Genomic DNA, 17,136 nt, shown 5'->3' with positions numbered 1-17,136 from the left:
AGTTCCTAACGCTGGATATAACAGACTTTCCCCAGCGGCTTTGAGAGAACCCGCACGCCAGGACGACGCGCGCCGACACGGCACGCACAACCGGGACAGCATCACCGATGGGAGTGGCCTCCCTTGCCAGGGACGAGACCAGCCCGGCCGGAGAGACAAGTCCCCTGGACACAAACGTGGCTCCAGGAGTCACTTGTATGATTTTTGGTTTTCCCGCGTTGGGCACAGACCCCGCAGGTTTTTTCCGTTACTTAATGAATAAACGCCCTACCGGGCTTTGAACGGGTCTTGGCGTGTGGTGTTTTCGGCGTGAGAGAGACATTCCTGGGGCCAGCTCGCCACAACACACACACACACACACACGGTTTGAATGGTAATCGGGAGAGTTGGGCGAGTTCCCGGTGGGCCGTCAACGTTTCGGGGCTGTCGGGCTGATTACTGCGGGATAACAATATTGCGTTAATAAAAGTTCCTTGCAGCGCCGTCCGGCAGCCTGAGCTGTGCGCCCGCAACCTCTCACTCACTCAACAGCCGCAACACTCACAAACTGTAAACATCGCAACCAAGTCGATTTTGTCTAGGGGGAAGTAACTGAGCGGCCCCTCCCGGAGTGGTACAGCCCAGGTGGGCCAACTGCGATTGGTCAGAAAGACGTAACAGCTAATGACAACATTGAACTCTCATGCAGGCTCGAACAGAGTGACACACACACACTTTTAAGGAGTTTTTCACCCGCTCCCTATCCTTGCTTGCCCCAACAAGTTTGTGCGGCGTGCTTGTTTTGTTTCTGGTGTAGATCCGGGGCCTGTACTACTAACCTCGATTAGAGGGTTAGCGAGGTATGTTGAGCTCAAAGCATGGGTTAGCTGGACAACGAAAGTCGATTTCTTTTAGCGTCGCTGTATCATTATGGTGACTTATGCTCACAACCAAACCTGGTCGGGAGCAGGTTTTCAGCTTTGTCTACCCAGAGATCGGCTACCTAAATTGGCGTGCGCAGCTTCCTAGCCCCTCCTCCGACAATGGCGTCACCATTTGTGGGTGTTCCCGTGGACCTCGGCGCACTTATCGTACAGGCGTCTCTCCGGAGACAGAGGGTTTTTCGGGACACAACCGATCCCATGGCATTGTCGGACGATATTCTATATGAGAGATACAGATTCTAATCAGAGGGTATTCGTTATTTGATCGTCCTTGTTGGACCGTATGTCGGCAATGCTACACAAAGAAGCCGTGCACTTACTGTTGCGCAGTGTGTCTGTGCTTCACTGCGATTTTTTGCCACATATTGAACATATTGGCAAAAAAACGGTGTGCTGTGCTATTCGCAAGGTTGTAGCTGCACTCAATACTTTGCTTAATATGTTCGTGGCGTTTCCCAGCTTCTTGCCCAGTCAAATTGTCAAGGAAGGATTTTACACACTTTCAGGTAAAATAAAACCTCCTGAGTGGAGGTAGCGCGTCAGTCTTGAATTTCTGCATGCGGGCTTCGTCTCCCAAGTGATGTGCATTTATGTGCAGCCTAAAATGTCCCAATTCTTATGTCATATGGAATAGGACTTATTCACTAAAGGTTACGGAATAATGCCCAGTGTGTACACGTTTGCATTTGTAACATTCTACAGAATCCCTTTATAGGATTCCCCAAACTGATTTGAGCAATTAACTGCACTCATGTCCCCATCACCGGACCTTTAGGGGAACATGAGGCTGACTTTGTCAACAGAAAGTCAACCCATAGCATCAATGTGCAGGTAAAGTAGGCCTATTATCTGGGCTATATCATGTGGGAAGTGAAATTGCATGCAGGTAGCCTACTAAAACTTTATTATATGCTTCATAATGGCCCAACTATTGTAACAGAAATGCCGTTTCCAAATGACTTGTGACCATCAACTAATGGTTACCAGTGTGAATGCCAAATGGCCTGGCTCGGTCCATGACTCCCGTATTTTTCGGGAGTCAAGTCTTTGCCGACTGTTTCAGCAAGGTGTGGCGCAATACACAAGATCGCTAACTGTAAATGTTGATTAAGGCACTGATCACATTATGTTCTTTCTAATAGGCCGTTATGATGGAATTCTTGTTGGGGACAGAGGGTATGCCTGCATGCCATTCCTAATAACACCATACGGTGACCCACAGAGTCCATCAGAGGCCCGGTTCAACAGGGCCTTAAGCACATGCCGGTTGAGGATAGAGATGACCTTTGGGGTAATCAAGGCCCACTGGAACTGCCTCCATGGTTTAAGGGTCAAGCCGGAGAGGGCAAGCCAAATCATCACGGCATGTGTGGTGCTCCACAATATTGCAACAATTCGTAAAGAGAGCCCCACATGTGCCATTGGTGGCAGATGATGTCGTGGACCCCATCACGGTGGATAATCCCACAGGAACGACGGTCAGACGGGCCATCTCTAACCAGTTCTTTGGTTCGTTTTTTGTTTCATTTAGTTTTCCTCTTGGAAGGATGCTTTTTTTTTTTTTTTTTTTTTTTAGGGCTGGGCAAGTCAACGCATTAATTATGCGATTTATTTAACAGGATTAATCCAAATTGACGCACGTTCTCTTTTGTAGCCTATTATTTTTTCATTTAGATTTTGCAAGGTCGTGCCCACAGAATGTCAACATTCATACCAGAAATGATTTTAGTTTAGTTCCACTTACTTTACATTCAATTACACTTGCAGGGTCCTAAGTGACAGCCTGTTTACAATTCCCTAATCTGTGGTGTTCCGTAAATTTCATATTCAACCCACACACTGAGCGAGTCAATAAAACTCTTTAGATCACTCGGTCTAGTTTTTGCTTATTAAGTAGGCTACATTTGGTATGAATGATAATGTGTCATTCCATTTGATAATCTCATTTAACTTCATTGTGACTTTTGTTCAATAAATACAATGGACGGAAAAACATTTGCTCGTGTTCAATTATTTTATTTATTAGCCGTCGCATCACCATGCAGTTGCTGTGAAAGTAGAAAAAATAACATTATTTCAGTATTATGTAAGTCGAGCTTAACCAAAGAAAATCTAGGTAATAAAAATAATAGCCTACCCTCTTGAGGAGCTGGATCTCGATCTTCAATTTTTTTTTCACCAAGACTTTAATATCGTTGTCCAGCTCCAAGTTGCGCTTGTACAGCGCCCTTATAGTGTCTGTTCCAATCTAAAGAAATAATGGGTTAAAATCGTAATTCAGTTACCATGGTCAAAGCCTTGTGGCGCACCTTACAAAAGGAATAACCTAAATAAAAACCTTGTCCGTCTCTCGAGAAGGCCTTGAGGAGGTTGAGGTGGATGGCCCATCCAATGCTATTTCCCTCTATAGAATAAATGATCAAAAGGAAGAGTCATGTGAAACAGTTACAGCACTGCTCGTTTGAGTTTCCCCATTGTGATGGCTCTTTAGAACGTTCAAAGGTGGCCCTACGTTCAACGTACATTAACCTTGGATAGTCAAGTGCCGTGTTGTCCATTATCCCTTACATAACCGCTATGTCAGTGACAGAATTAGGCCTAGGCATTTTTTATTCTACAAATTCATATTATAGCTGTGAGAATTGTTAAGAAAAATCAACTCCAGTCGCCCTGGAGTCACAGGCCGACAGAGTCTCCTGAAAGAATCAGGGAAACCTATTATGGGACATTCTTTCCAAAAATTAAACATTTAGAAGAATATGTAACACTTTGCTTTGATAGTTATATACCTCTGATTGGCGATTGATTGTCGGCGGCTCCTCCAAAATTATGTTTGTACCTTCAACTAAAAATGACACAATTAATTTACTCAATTATTTCACATTTGATTAGCAAGACAATTATTTATGTCCATTGCCAATACATGAATACATACTCATTACAAACGCCTTGGATGTCGAGGCAGTGGAGTCAGAGGACATCCCCCCTTCCACTCCTACCATCATCGGCCGACCTTCGTTATTGGTGAGAGCCAGCTCCTCCGAAGCGGTGAAGGTCGGTGGAGCGGTCCCCCTCCCAGTCGTATTAATTTGGGTTTTCTTTTTATTTGCTACAGGTAATCAACATGAGATTAAAGGTTGGAGCCTAGCCATTGCAAATCATAGGCTAGATTCACCTGAAATTATTCAAATGGATGCTTACAACTTACCACATTGAATAATATTTTTATATTTATTTTTGACTTGGCCCCATGTTCGTAGGAGCGTGCTGGCACCACATCTATGGGGGTAAAAGGCATGATGATACATGATAGATACTTTTTAGACGATATGCAGAATCTTTTCACTTACGAATTAAGACGGTCGGCTATTTTTTGCCAGCACGCCACCCTAGCCTTATTATGGGCAACCGTGTTCCCCTTGGCTGTGATTTTGACTTTGAATTCGTCGTAGGAATTCATAATAATACACTGCTCGTCTTGGGTGAAATACACTACTCTTGCTCGATTCATTTTGCAGAAGGGTGAGTGAAATGACGCGATAAACGCCACTTTTATGTGCATTGAACCTAAAGCGGAAAACCTGGTTTGACTAATTGAATCTAAAGTGAGCGTCGTGGTACCATTTAACTGTGATTGCGAGTTGCGTCTCTGTCGAGCCAGGTTTTCCCAAGAAATCCTGGGTATGTTCAGTGAGGTTCGTGGTATACCCCCCCGGTATGGTGTTGTAGTTTTTCTAACGTGACTAGTTGTTGCTAGACAGCAGGTGCCAAGCCAAAAGAGCGTTAATCGCTCGATAAAAAAATTAACGCCGTTAAAATTGGTTTGCGTTAACGCCGTACTTAAATGAATTAATGCCCTTAAATAGGACTACTTTAATGCCTTTGTATATGTTATGTTCGTTTCCCTGGGTGAAGGGACATTAGCACGCCCTATCGCCTATTGACAATTACTTCAGGGAGGACATTCCTCCCTCAGCCTCCAATTGACTCCCATTCATATCCCCGAAAGTGTTGGCGGCCGGTGAATAACATGGGGTTCGATGGGAGAGAGGAGGAAAGCCCTCCTCTGAGTGGGTGTGGCTAAGGGATCTGGATCCCGCCTACGTCTATTCACAAATAGGCTGAAGCCCTGTTTGTGCTATGAACCAATAAGCAGGAGTTCTGGCTGTGAAGCAGCCCGGAGGGAGGGGTTATCACCTCAAGTCTATGCTACGAGAACCGACGAACCCGCTCAATCGAATGCCTCGCTTGGACCGAGCGGTGCGCTACTGTTCGTTGCGGTACAGTGCGGCTCTGTTCGCTTATATTGACATTTTCGTAGCCCCCGGCCGGGCTGCGGAGCCTGCCGCCAGGCAGGGCTGCCTGCGGATCCCGCGACCGGGCAGGGCTGCCCGCGGCCGGTCGGCGGAGCTCGCGGCCGGGCAGGGCTACACGTGGCCGGGCTGTGGAGCCTGCGGCCGGGCTGCCTGCGGCCGAGCGGTGGAGCCGCGAGGAGGGTTGACTTGATCTATAAATGAAGTCCCTCAATCTTAATTGGATTAACACCATGATCAGCATTCTGAAACATCAATTAACATCCACATTTGCCCCAAACAATGTTAGGCTTACAGCCCATGTAAATAGTTGTGAAATAATGTTCTTGTTGTTCGTTTAATTGTTTGTTACTCTGACCGTTCTGTTTGATTTTGTGGAAAGGATGTTAGTGAATGATTCAGAATATGATGCATTTTAAATGGCATCACTTTTGGTATTGTGTCTTTTTTTTTCTTAAAACAATTGTAGCTGAAAATAAACAGCCAAATTACAACCAATTCAGTCATTGAGGGCGAAAATAGGCCCAATGATAGGCCCAGATTTTTTTATTTAGTTTTACAAATCAAGAGTAGGCTTGATTTAACTAATTGGCTTTGCATCCTTTCCTTTTGCCCTTGTAGTCCAAGACATGCTGCCCACCAGCTTTCAAAGTACAATGCTGCCACTAGTGGATTTGTATCAATTCACATAATTATCCCATCCTGCGATGTTGTAGTTCACCAAAACACCCTGAAACAACTTGAGTGTCACATACTTATGCCACAATAGGCCATTATCAGTGCAAGCAGGCCAATGGCAACCAAGCGCGCAGTCCTTCCTCCCTCACTTTATAACCACCAGCCGCCACAGCCGCATACTATATGTAACCCGTGGAATTGGATACCACAGGACACAATGACTTTCGGGGTTTCTTGTAGCATTAATTTATTTTGGAACACAACGATTTTTTGAGTCAGAGTGTTATATATTCTTTTAACAGATTATTTCTACTGTCCTCAACAGTTGCACTTCAATCTACATCAGCTCGAATAATAAAGAGGAATAAAACAAATAAAAGAAATGCCAAATAGAAAGATAGTTAAATAACAGCTTAGACTATAGTTCAGAAAATACGGCAGTGGCCTGACTTTAAACAGTAAATGCAAAATAACACTGGTTACATACACATTTCACCACTATAGACATTAACAGGCCAATCAACAATGCAAACATTAAATGACTGACTTCACACATAATATACACATTGACTTATAACACTTACATTTTAGCAAACTTGAACCCAGGCAAATCCCTCCTGACGTTTCCAGCGGACTTATTTCCCTAAAAGATTAAACATTGTACAACGGCACTGCGATTCACAAGCCCACCGCGTGGTGCCACACATGTCAATGCAAGCGGACGCCCATGTTGGCGACCGGCGCCGAAAATCCCCAGACATCGAACGCAAACACGGCCATCCACCACAACTGTTATCGCCACCCAAATGCTCTATACCGCAGCAACCGCCAGCATGTGTCCATAGGCCACTCCGTTAGCCCACAATGGAGACACACCACGTCTTCTCAGCAAATACCAACACTGTCCGAACGCTAACAACCGGAAGAAAAGACCAGGATGCACCGGCCGCAGCGTTATATAGTCGGACTCAATACTGCAACCCTGCGACCAGACGGCCACACTTCCCATTGCAAACCAACCGCAATCCCATTCCCAAGTACTACAGTACATCCTATATGACTGTACCACCCGGTTACACACATATATATATATATATATATATATATATATATATATATATATATATATATATATATATATATATATATATATATATATATGTATGTATGTGTGTGTGTGGGTGGGTGTGTAAATACTGTGTTGGCTGCGCACAAGACGCCTTTTTTGTTCCTTTTGGACGCGTGAACGTTCAGACTCCAAGATGAAAACATTAATGCAAAAAATATATTTTTGGTCATTATTGAAAATTCTGCTCAAGTAAAAGAACTAAAGAATAGCGTATCTTCCAAATGTGAAATCTCCTATCTATTGTGATTTCTTTATGTTTTGATATGCAAACTTATTATTTAAAAAAAATAATTAAACATGTTTAAAATAAATGTATGAAAATGAATGGAGACTATAACCTGAGAATGCTCGAGTACATCGCCGCTAACAATTAAATTATTACAGATATATAGTTAGACAAAATACTACTCCACAGTGATTAAAACAAATGGTATTAAGTGTAAGTATAAAGTAGCCGTATAAGCAGTGGCGGCTGGCGATCAAAAATGTTGGTGGGGCACAGTAATAGACAGGGGGTCTGGCTTGAAGGGGGTTTACGGGAATTTAATAGATTTGATTTCCTGTACTCTGGTGCATTTTGGGGATGGCCACTACCTATTTACCTACTATTCATTCAGATTCATAGCCTACATCCTGACTTGCAGGGCCTGGACAAGCTTACACTGCATATACAGACCAACTTCATGGCCATTCCACCAGCCATTGCTATTTGACCCATTGTTGTTATTCTGATATGGAGACAATTCATGATCACTGTCCTATAGCGTCCATTTATTGTGAGTCTCAATGTCTACTTCAAATGCAGTTAGAATATGGGACAGTTGCTTCATTTTGTTTATATGCCACAGGCCGAAAGACTAAATTAATATGTAACTTACCTGCTGCTTTTAAGTATAACATTGCTTGGGGAGTCCAATTCCTCCACTGAAAGGGGTGGAAAGTGCTTACAACTCTCTGTTAGTTAGCGATCTATCTCTTCTCTACATGTAGTTGTGTTGCGCGAATGAGGGAGGTAGCCTATTTGATTGATTCGCTGAATTGACCAACCATGTCGTGATAACAAAACCATACCATTGGCCTGGGGCGCACATTGGTTCGACCCGAGGGCGAATTTTCTTGTGCCAATGAAGCTGTCAAGCTGTCTCTGCTTGATAGACAGCAACAAGTTAGGGCGCTTACATTGACTTCAACGTGGCCGGCGCCCCTGACTTGGAGGAGGGCTTTATTTCGAATGACCAATAACTAGCCTAACCCAAATCATTGACGTTCAGACGCATTTAAATGGTTGCTGGCAGTGACGAGTATATCGCACATTAAACGAGGATAAACGCTATGTATTTTTGGTTGATTTATTTCGTATTGATAATAGTTGATTAATAGTTGGCAGATATGTGCTAGTGAATATTTCACGGAGGGGCGGAGCCCTAGCGCCATCTATTGACCCACCGCCACTGCGTATAAGTGCTATGTTACGTTATAATAAATCATATAGCAGAACTTTAAAATACAATTAAACAAAGAACAAGGAAATTAGGGCTTGAAATCCGTGATTATGTTGAATACAAAGTGGAGACAAAACATACCAATGAATGGGATCATAACGAGCCAGCCAGTCATTCGTGCGTAACTGGGCACGTCGTCAGAGCTCCGGGTGCGTATGGGCGTAAACAAAAGCACATTGTGGTGTCAGCTCGGCAGACGGCTTGGAGCTGGCGCACGGAACGTTCCTATAGGCTCTGGTCCATCACGGAACGGTCCTCTTGTCCACCACGGGAGTGTCCGCTGGTCTACCAAGGAACAGTCCTCTGGTCCACCACGGAACTGCCCTCTGGTCCACCACGGGACGGTCCTCTGGTCCACCACGGAACAGTCCTCTTGTCCACCACGGAACGGTCCCATGAGGAGATATGGGATTTCTTTACCAACGTCCGCCCTCATTGGATTAAAATCACTTATCTCTACAAGCAGTGAACGGAGATAGAGGAGATGCAAGATATTCTTTCCTCTTTCTATTCCTTCCACCAAATCCAAATGTTAACGTGATTTCGTTTACGCAGCAAAGTCGATATCCGTTTGGCGCACGGGTTTTCTATCTGCAATATTAGAAAACCCGAGATATTCTTCAATTCACACACTAAAGGACAATTCTACCGTTGGAAAAAAACATCTTAATCTTTATACCGCCATAACCTGGAGGTATGAGAAACTTTTGAATGCAATATTCGCTCATTATTCAGATCAGAATCTCTGTCGTTGATGTGTCCTTCTGTTTCAATCCTGTCTGACTCTGACTCAAACCCGGTCAGATTGGATCCATTGAAACGCTTCTCCATGAGTAATGCGTAAATGTTGGACTCTTGTCTTTCAGCGGGCATGCCGTGTGTCCAGACCCAGTGCGGCGCGTCTCCGCAGGGCGCCAGCCCCGCGTCGCAGCAGGGCGCCGCGGGAGAGGAGCGCTGCGGGGAATTCCTCACGCCGGAGTTCGTCAAGTACAGCATGGAGCTGACCAACAGCGAGGGTTCCTCCGCGGGCCCCTCTGGCCCTGCCGCTCTGTCGGTGGACGGTTACAGCATCGGCTGCACTCCGAGCCCCTACGACGCCATGAAACCGGCGTGTGTGTTCGGGACAGTGATGTCCGCGCCGGGGGGGGGACCTGCGTACGTAAAAGTCGAGGAAGCCGCAGCCGCGCATCACCGGTACCAATCGAACCCGCATCCACCGCACGAGCCGAACCAGGCGTTCACTTCCGCCGGCTCAGGGTACCTGCCACATGCAGCGCTCGCCTCGAACTTCCACACCGCCGGTAGACACTCCTGGGACGAGTGCGCCCGCCGCCAGGACTATTTCGCGGCGGTGCAGCGGAAACACGCGGTGTCCCGGTTGTCCCTCTTCTCCCTGAAGCACACCCAGCACCATGGCAACCAAAGCTTCTCCGCGTACCCGATGAAGTTCGACGGCTCGTTCCACGTGTCGATGAACCTGGACGTGGTGGGCACGCGGCAACTGCCGCTCGAGCCGGGGGGCTCGGGGGGGGTGCTGTCCGTTGCCGACGCGCACGAGAAGGCTCGAGCAGGTGACACGGGGTTTCTGCACCCGCTCCAGCTTCCCCACGCGCACGGACACGGGTCCCACCAGCAGCAGCACCATTATGCCGAACACCGCGAGGTGCCCTCCTCCTGGTGTGCGTCGCCCCCCGGGATAGGGGGCCTGCCGGGCGCGGAGGGGCTGTGCGCCGTGTGCGGGGACAACGCCGCGTGCCAACACTACGGGGTGCGCACCTGCGAGGGGTGCAAGGGCTTCTTTAAGGTGCGTGCCGAATAGTCGCTGATGGCAGAGGCTTTAGGGTTTTAAACGTCGACTTTTATTTTGAAATGTCTCCAGGTCACCGTTGTTATTCATAAAACTGTAACATCAAACACATCAAATTTCGTTTCCCGGGATGTAAGTTATTCCCTTGAATCAACAAAACAACACGTGGAGGCCACATTTAGAAGGTCGACATGGAGGTGGTGTATAATATACTATTTCAGAGAGTGATGAGATATGTGAATGAACATTGGGGCTTTTGAATGTTCTCCACTTTCAGTTCTCCAATTTCATTAATTAATTTGTTAATACCTTTCGTTACATCGTTAACAACACAGGCCTACAAATACCATGCATACTATTATAGGCCATCTTATCTTCCTCAGGTGGAAACCGTCTTCTAGCAGTGCTGCTGCGTGATAACCGTTTTGTGATGAATACGGATTCATGTCAAGAAAAGGTCAACCTGCCCTTTTGGACCCTTAATGAGACCCTCAGCTTCGTCTGCACGTTTTAATCAGGCACCCTTAATTACAGGGTTAGAGTGTCCCCTGAAATGTTCCCAAACTCACGTGCCATGAATTTGAAAGAAGACAGAGGAAGACAGAAGTTGTTTTTCCATTAGCGCACAGCGGAGACCCTAGAAAAGGAGGGGTGTGGATGTGGTGGGGGATCACCCTCGGGTGTTCACTAAAATATGTGTCGTCATGACCAAGTATTTTCCCCGGCTTGCACTGTCTGCCTCTAGAATAAGTTTGTGGTTGAAATGCACCGATAGCTGTCTGTGACTTTCCAATCGTACAAGATTTTCGATCAGTGCTGCCTGGCAATCGACATCATGTTAAAAAAAACTGAAATACGTTTAATAAAAATCACACCCAATTAACGTTGACTTACACTCATCTCTCCTTAGCGCACGGTCCAAAAAAACGCCAAATACGTGTGTCTGGCTGCCAGGAACTGCCCAGTGGACAAACGCAGGAGGAACCGATGCCAGTACTGTCGCTTCCAGAAGTGCCTGGTGGTGGGCATGGTGAAGGAGGGTGAGAGACACACTGGTTATACCAGGCCTGTATGATTACGCATCATGCATAAAGGGGCCGACAGTAGCACAGGAGGTAGAGTGGGTTGACTGGTAACCAGAAGGTTGCTGGTTCAATCCCTGGCTCCTCCTAGCTGAGTGTCAAGGTGTCCCTGAGCAAGACGCCTCACCCTGACTGCTCCTGACGAGTTGGATGTCGCCCTGCATGGTGACTCTCCTCTCTTGGTGTGTGAATTTTTGAATGGATGGTTGTAAGACGCTTTTCCCTCCTTGGTCCTCTAGTGGTGCGGACAGACGGGCTGAAGGGTCGACGGGGCCGTCTCCCCTCGAAGCCCAAAACGACACACGACTGGTCGACGAAACCTGCCATCTCCATGCTCAGCGCGCTGGTCAGGGCGCATGTGGACTCGAACCCGACCGCCTCCCGCCTCGACTATTCTAAGGTACTGAATTAGGAAGGGTGTCCCGTAAACCCCCTTCAAACTGACCATCTGTTATTACAGTGGTCCAGAAACGTACACACAACTCGTGTTTTTCACAATTTAACTTTTAGTTTCAAGCGAACCCGGGAAGTCCAGGAGAGGATGAGGCAGAACACGTGCGGCACTTCTACGACCGTCTGACCGGATCCATGGACATCATCCGCAGCTGGGCGCACCAGATCCCAGGCTTTGCCTCTCTGCCAAAACACGACCAGGACCTGCTCTTTCACTCTGCCTTCCTGGAGCTCTTCGTCCTGAGGCTCGCGTACAGGTACGTGTTCTGGAGAGAAATATGGAAAGGCGCGGCATGTGGCTCAGGAGGTATAGTGGGATGACTGGTAACCTGAAGGTTGCTAGTTCGATCCCTGGCTCTCACAGGCATGGCTTACTAAGCGGCCCCTGTCGTCCCCTGCTCAGGTCCAACCCGGAGGAGGGGAAGCTGGTGTTCTGCGATGGCTTGGTGTGGCACCGGCTGCAGTGCCGGCGGGGGTTTGGGGAATGGCTGGACGGTATCGTGGAATTCTCTGCTAACCTCCAAAGAATGGATCTGGACATCGCCACCTTCTCCTGTATCTCCGCCCTCGCCCTCATCACAGGTACGACCACAAACATTAATCAATAGCCAGGCGACCGGTATCGTAAAACAGATAAATGTCTTCTAAAGGGCTAGTGCTGCGTGTTTCAGAGAGACATGGTCTGAAGGAGCAGGGCCGAGTGAAGGAGCTTCAGAACTCCGTGGTGAAGTGTCTCAAGAACTCTCTCAGTTACGTGGCCGACGGCGGCCAGTGCAGACCGAGCCATGTCTCGGGCCTCCTGGAGACACTGCCCCTGCTGCGCACCCTGTGCACACGCGGTCTCCAGAGGATCTTCTATCTGAAGCTGGAGGACCTGGTGCCCCCCCCTGCCACAGTAGACCTGCTCTTTCTGGACACGCTGCCCTTTTAACCTTTAGACTTCCATGTGTTGAGGCAGTAGTTCTGGGCAACGTTTCAGCAGTTTGTCCGAAGATGCCGATCAGTTTCTTTCTATGTCATTCTGTGGGGCAGCTCCTTCTGTTTGTATGTCCTCATGGCTCTTATGTTAATCCTTTTTCCAGGCAAATAACAATTGTTTTCCTCTGTTTACATTATAAGTGTGTTCTCAAGGTGTTTCTTAACATAAGTGTGTCAATGTCCTTGGCTCTTGATTCTCAACAAATTGCTGTTATGGTGCTCATGCAAAGCAATGCTTCCTTTGATAGATGAATAGACCTCCTGTCATTTTGTAATTTAGTCACGAAATAAAATGTTCTAAAATAAATCCCCAAATCGTTGTTTTTTATTTGTCAAGTGTCTGCTGACATTTAAATGAGGCTGTATGTCTCAGAAGAGATGTTGAGGGGAATCATTTCGTAGTTGAATAGTTGTGCCTAAAGGCCAATTTGAATGCGACCTTGTCGTGATGAAGGCCTCAATGGTATAGCATAAGTTAACTAATACATGAATACATTAACACTTATAGATACCCTCTCTCAAGCTATCCCTCAGGTAAACACCTGGAACGGTCCTGAAGCTGATTTATCATCCGATGGACCACGTGACTCTCACTCTTCCTCTTCCCCTCCTTCTGACTGGTCCTCTAGACACGGAGGATGGATTTAACAGACAAGAGGAACATTCCATTAACTCTCTAAAAAACAAAGGGCCTCAAAAATGCGTCAATATATGGATCTAAAACATGCAGTCTGCCATTATTGGGGCAAAAGGGCACATCATAGGGCCCGGACCGATGGAGAGACTGTGAAGACAGCGGTCACATTTAGATTTTATTTGGTTCTTTAGAACACAAATCAGCGGAGGGGTTTCGCTATGTATGAGGCCAGTTTGATTTGTGATCACACCGGGCGGCACTTGCCTGATTGCGGCATGTGAGGTGAGTAAGCACGGGTGAGGCGATAAAGGTCTGCGATTTCCGGTAGGGCCATGAAGGTTTTGTGCAAGGGAGAACGCGAGACCACGTTTTGGTAGGTAATTTACTTTTTGAACCAAGGTATAGTTTGCACAATGAGTAGGTTTCTGGCAATTTTTCCCGTTTGTCATGTCTTCCATGTGACAGCGCATGGGAAGACGCAGACGTCCTTAGTGACGTCTTGGGCACGTTTGGTGGAGGCGCACGTGGTAGAAATGTTGTATGGAAGACCATTGATTATTAGATAACACAGGGATATTAAATAAAATAGTAATATTGTAATTATATAATTTTGTTTATGATATCTAACAGATTTATTTGGATTTGATTTAAATGTTTGATTACGCATTTTGATTTATTTGGAGAACTAATTTGATTTAATTTCTCTTTATCAATAGGTTCTCAACCTAATCCTAATCCGGAATGCTTGACGCACAATACATTTTCAATAAAAACAAGGAAAAGGATTTGAGCTGTCCTGCGTCCTCTGTCTATCCATGCCATTTCAAGTTGGGCAAGCATAAAATGACAACAAAAACCAGATAATTTGACAGACTATTCGATGCCACGCACGATACTGCGGCATGGAGATAAACCCATCCATACTATCGATGAAGCCTCATATTTATTTCAACGACATGGATGAGGATTGGCAGGTGGCGTTAAAGGAACTTCGACCATATGTAGACACAGAGAGATACACGAGGGAGAGACACGGTACAGATGTTTGAGAGAAAAACATCTGCAGTTCAATATACTCGATTTGCCAAGTGTGTCGGCAAAAAACATATTTTATCAAACTCAAACCCATGTTCACTCAAAAGTGTTTACATAAAATAAAAAATAAAAAGACAAAGGTCGCTGTTAAAATACTTCGAGAACCATCATCTTTAATGCTATTTTTGAGACTTGGTTATGTTTCCATTTGGCCTAGTTTATCTTATCTCCAAACCTCAATCTGTATTTTTTTCTTTCTCCTGACACACTGCATCGGCCCGACTTCAATACAGCTTAACCCTTATCGGGGGGCCAGGAACCCCAGGAACCAACGAAGAGACCCCTCTGGGCCAGATGGATGGAGGAGAGATTGGGTTACATACACTACTAGGATGACACATACTTTAAACCTTTAATACATAATAGGTTATGTTCAGTTGTGTTACTCCATAAGAGCCCAATATGCACGAAATAGGATTATTTAATTACTATCGCCTATAGCCTTAATAGAATATAAACAGATCATTTTGGTGTGTGTGTGTGTGTGTGTGTGTGTGTGTGTGTGTGTGTGTGTGTGTGTGTGCGTGTGTGTGTGTGTGTGTGTGTGTGTGTGATGTGGTCCTGGGGGTTGTATTGGGATGGCGGGAGGACCCACTGGACACCGCGTCTGTATGCAGAGGGCGAGGAGCCAGACAGGGACGGGAATGGACCAACCCGGTATCACGCCAAAGCGTGAAATAGATACGTTGGTCCACCTCGCAAGGCGTGTTCAGTGTCACGCTTTGCCAAACCAAAGCGTCAACAGTACACGCTTTCTTCCGCCCATCTATGAATGGAGGAATAGCACCAACAGGGGGCGAGACGTTCTCCCAGCATTTGGGGAAATGGTTACGTATATTGCAATATATATATATATATCCAATATTTTAGGACAGATTCACCATTAAACGTGTTTCAAACAACATATCTAGCGAGAAATATACATTTGCCTTGCATAATCTTCAGTCAGTGAATCTGTCTGATCTTTAGTTTGATAGTTATTAGGAAGATTTTATGGTCTCGCTCGCATGTTTCAACGATGTCGGGTTGCTATAGTTACGTAGCCTATATTACGTTTTATTACGTTTTTATTATTTTTATTCCGGTAACTCTTCCTTTTACAGTCCGGTAATTACCAGCTAATTACCTGGTAATAAGATGTATTTACTAAGTAATAACCAGGTAATTAAATGTAATTGCCTTGTAATTACCAAGTACTTACCAGGTAATTACCCAGTATTTACATTACACATTTATCTGGTAAATACCAAAAAGTTACCTGATATTTACTAGATATTTTCCTGACATCTACCAGGTATTTACCCAATAATTACCTGGTAGATATCCTGCAATTGCATATCGTAGACAATAAACCCACTGAATGTGTCTATATGTGACTTTGTTAGGGTGATAATAGCTTATATATTTACCTGGTACTTACCAGCTATTTACCAACAAGTTACCCAGTATTTACTAGATATATACTGAAAACTACCGGGTATTTATCCAGGAATTATAGATTATGTATTACCAATCAACCTGTGTAGTGACAGTGAGGGTAGTAATGACTCTGATATTTACCTGGTAATTACCCAGTATTTACTTGATAGCTTGAAACTATTTACTAAGTAATTACTTTCTAATTACCCAGTAGTTACAATTTACCCAGTAACCCCTATGTATTTATGCAAATATTAACTGGTATTTACCCAGTAATTACAAATGTGTACCACATACATTCCAAAACATTATCAGGTAAAACCCTGTGAATTACCCTGTAAGGAAGGTGGAACTGTACTGTAAAAGGAAGCGTGGTTTGTTTCAATGATATTACCATATACTTTCCTGGTAATTATACATTATAATCATCTACCACCCATTAAGGTGTGTAGTTTTGAACATGGTACTTGGCAAAAACTCCCATATCTCCCTGATAATTATCAGGTAAATATCAGGGTGATATCAGAGTTTTACAGAGTAGTTACCCTGTAAGGAAGGTGGAACTGTACTGTAAAAGGAAGCGTGGTTTGTTTCAATGATATTACCATATACTTTCCTGGTAATTATAGATTATAATCATCTACCACCCATTAAGGTGTGTAGTTTTGAACATGGTACTTGGCAAAAACTCCCATATCTCCCTGATAATTATCAGGTAAATATCGGGGTGATATCAGAGTTTTACAGAGTAGTTACCCTGTAAGGAAGGTGGAACTGTACTGTAAAAGGAAGCGTGGTTTCTTTCAATGGTATTACCCTGAATTTACATCCGTTACATAAAGATACAATGCATTTTGTTACACTCCTTCCCACAACCTGTGACAAATATGCAAAAACAGGTGAACTGTCAAAGAGACTAATTTTAATCCTCTTAATCTGCAAAACTGTGCAAAAATGAGAGTAACTTCAAAACTCAATACAAGTGCAAAATAATGGCATAGCTTTCAAGTGTATTTCAAAACAACGGTTATTAACAAACTCAAAATAAATAACAAATAACAAACTCAAAATAAACCAGGGTCCAACTACCCACTAAAAGGTTTTGGATACAAGAAACGTC

The 17,136-nt window shown here is 45.0% G+C and overlaps 1 protein-coding gene, 1 long non-coding RNA gene and 1 pseudogene across 3 annotated transcripts; 2 read left to right on the top strand and 1 right to left on the bottom strand.

Moving 5' to 3' along the window:
* Positions 1 to 1,022: 1,022 nt before the first annotated feature.
* Positions 1,023 to 2,698, top strand: LOC307074219 (putative nuclease HARBI1; annotated as a pseudogene). The gene is made up of 5 exons: positions 1,023 to 1,429; positions 1,639 to 1,754; positions 1,879 to 1,990; positions 2,066 to 2,432; positions 2,691 to 2,698. The product of its transcript is annotated as a putative nuclease HARBI1 (transcript).
* A 478-nt stretch (positions 2,699 to 3,176) lies between these two features.
* Positions 3,177 to 6,799, bottom strand: LOC307074714. Its single transcript, XR_013811814.1, has 5 exons — positions 6,499 to 6,799; positions 4,132 to 4,202; positions 3,859 to 4,032; positions 3,713 to 3,768; positions 3,177 to 3,327 (listed from the first exon to the last, which is right to left on the bottom strand). It is a non-coding gene; the product is annotated as an uncharacterized lncRNA (long non-coding RNA).
* A 2,590-nt stretch (positions 6,800 to 9,389) lies between these two features.
* Positions 9,390 to 12,818, top strand: LOC307074566 (nuclear receptor subfamily 4 group A member 2-like; the record flags this gene model as incomplete). Its single annotated transcript, XM_079734763.1, has 6 exons — positions 9,390 to 10,349; positions 11,263 to 11,392; positions 11,674 to 11,834; positions 11,945 to 12,144; positions 12,291 to 12,469; positions 12,559 to 12,818. The coding sequence occupies 6 exons, from the start codon at positions 9,390 to 9,392 to the stop codon at positions 12,816 to 12,818; spliced, it is 1,890 nt and encodes a 629-aa protein (XP_079590889.1).
* Positions 12,819 to 17,136: the final 4,318 nt, after the last annotated feature.

The sequence above is a fragment of the Pollachius pollachius genome, assembly GCF_949987615.1.
Source record: "Pollachius pollachius genome assembly, chromosome: 4".
NCBI classification, from domain to species: domain Eukaryota; kingdom Metazoa; phylum Chordata; class Actinopteri; order Gadiformes; family Gadidae; genus Pollachius; species Pollachius pollachius.
The sequence above is the reverse complement of the archived record's forward strand: the minus strand, read 5'-3'. Positions and strand labels throughout refer to the sequence as shown.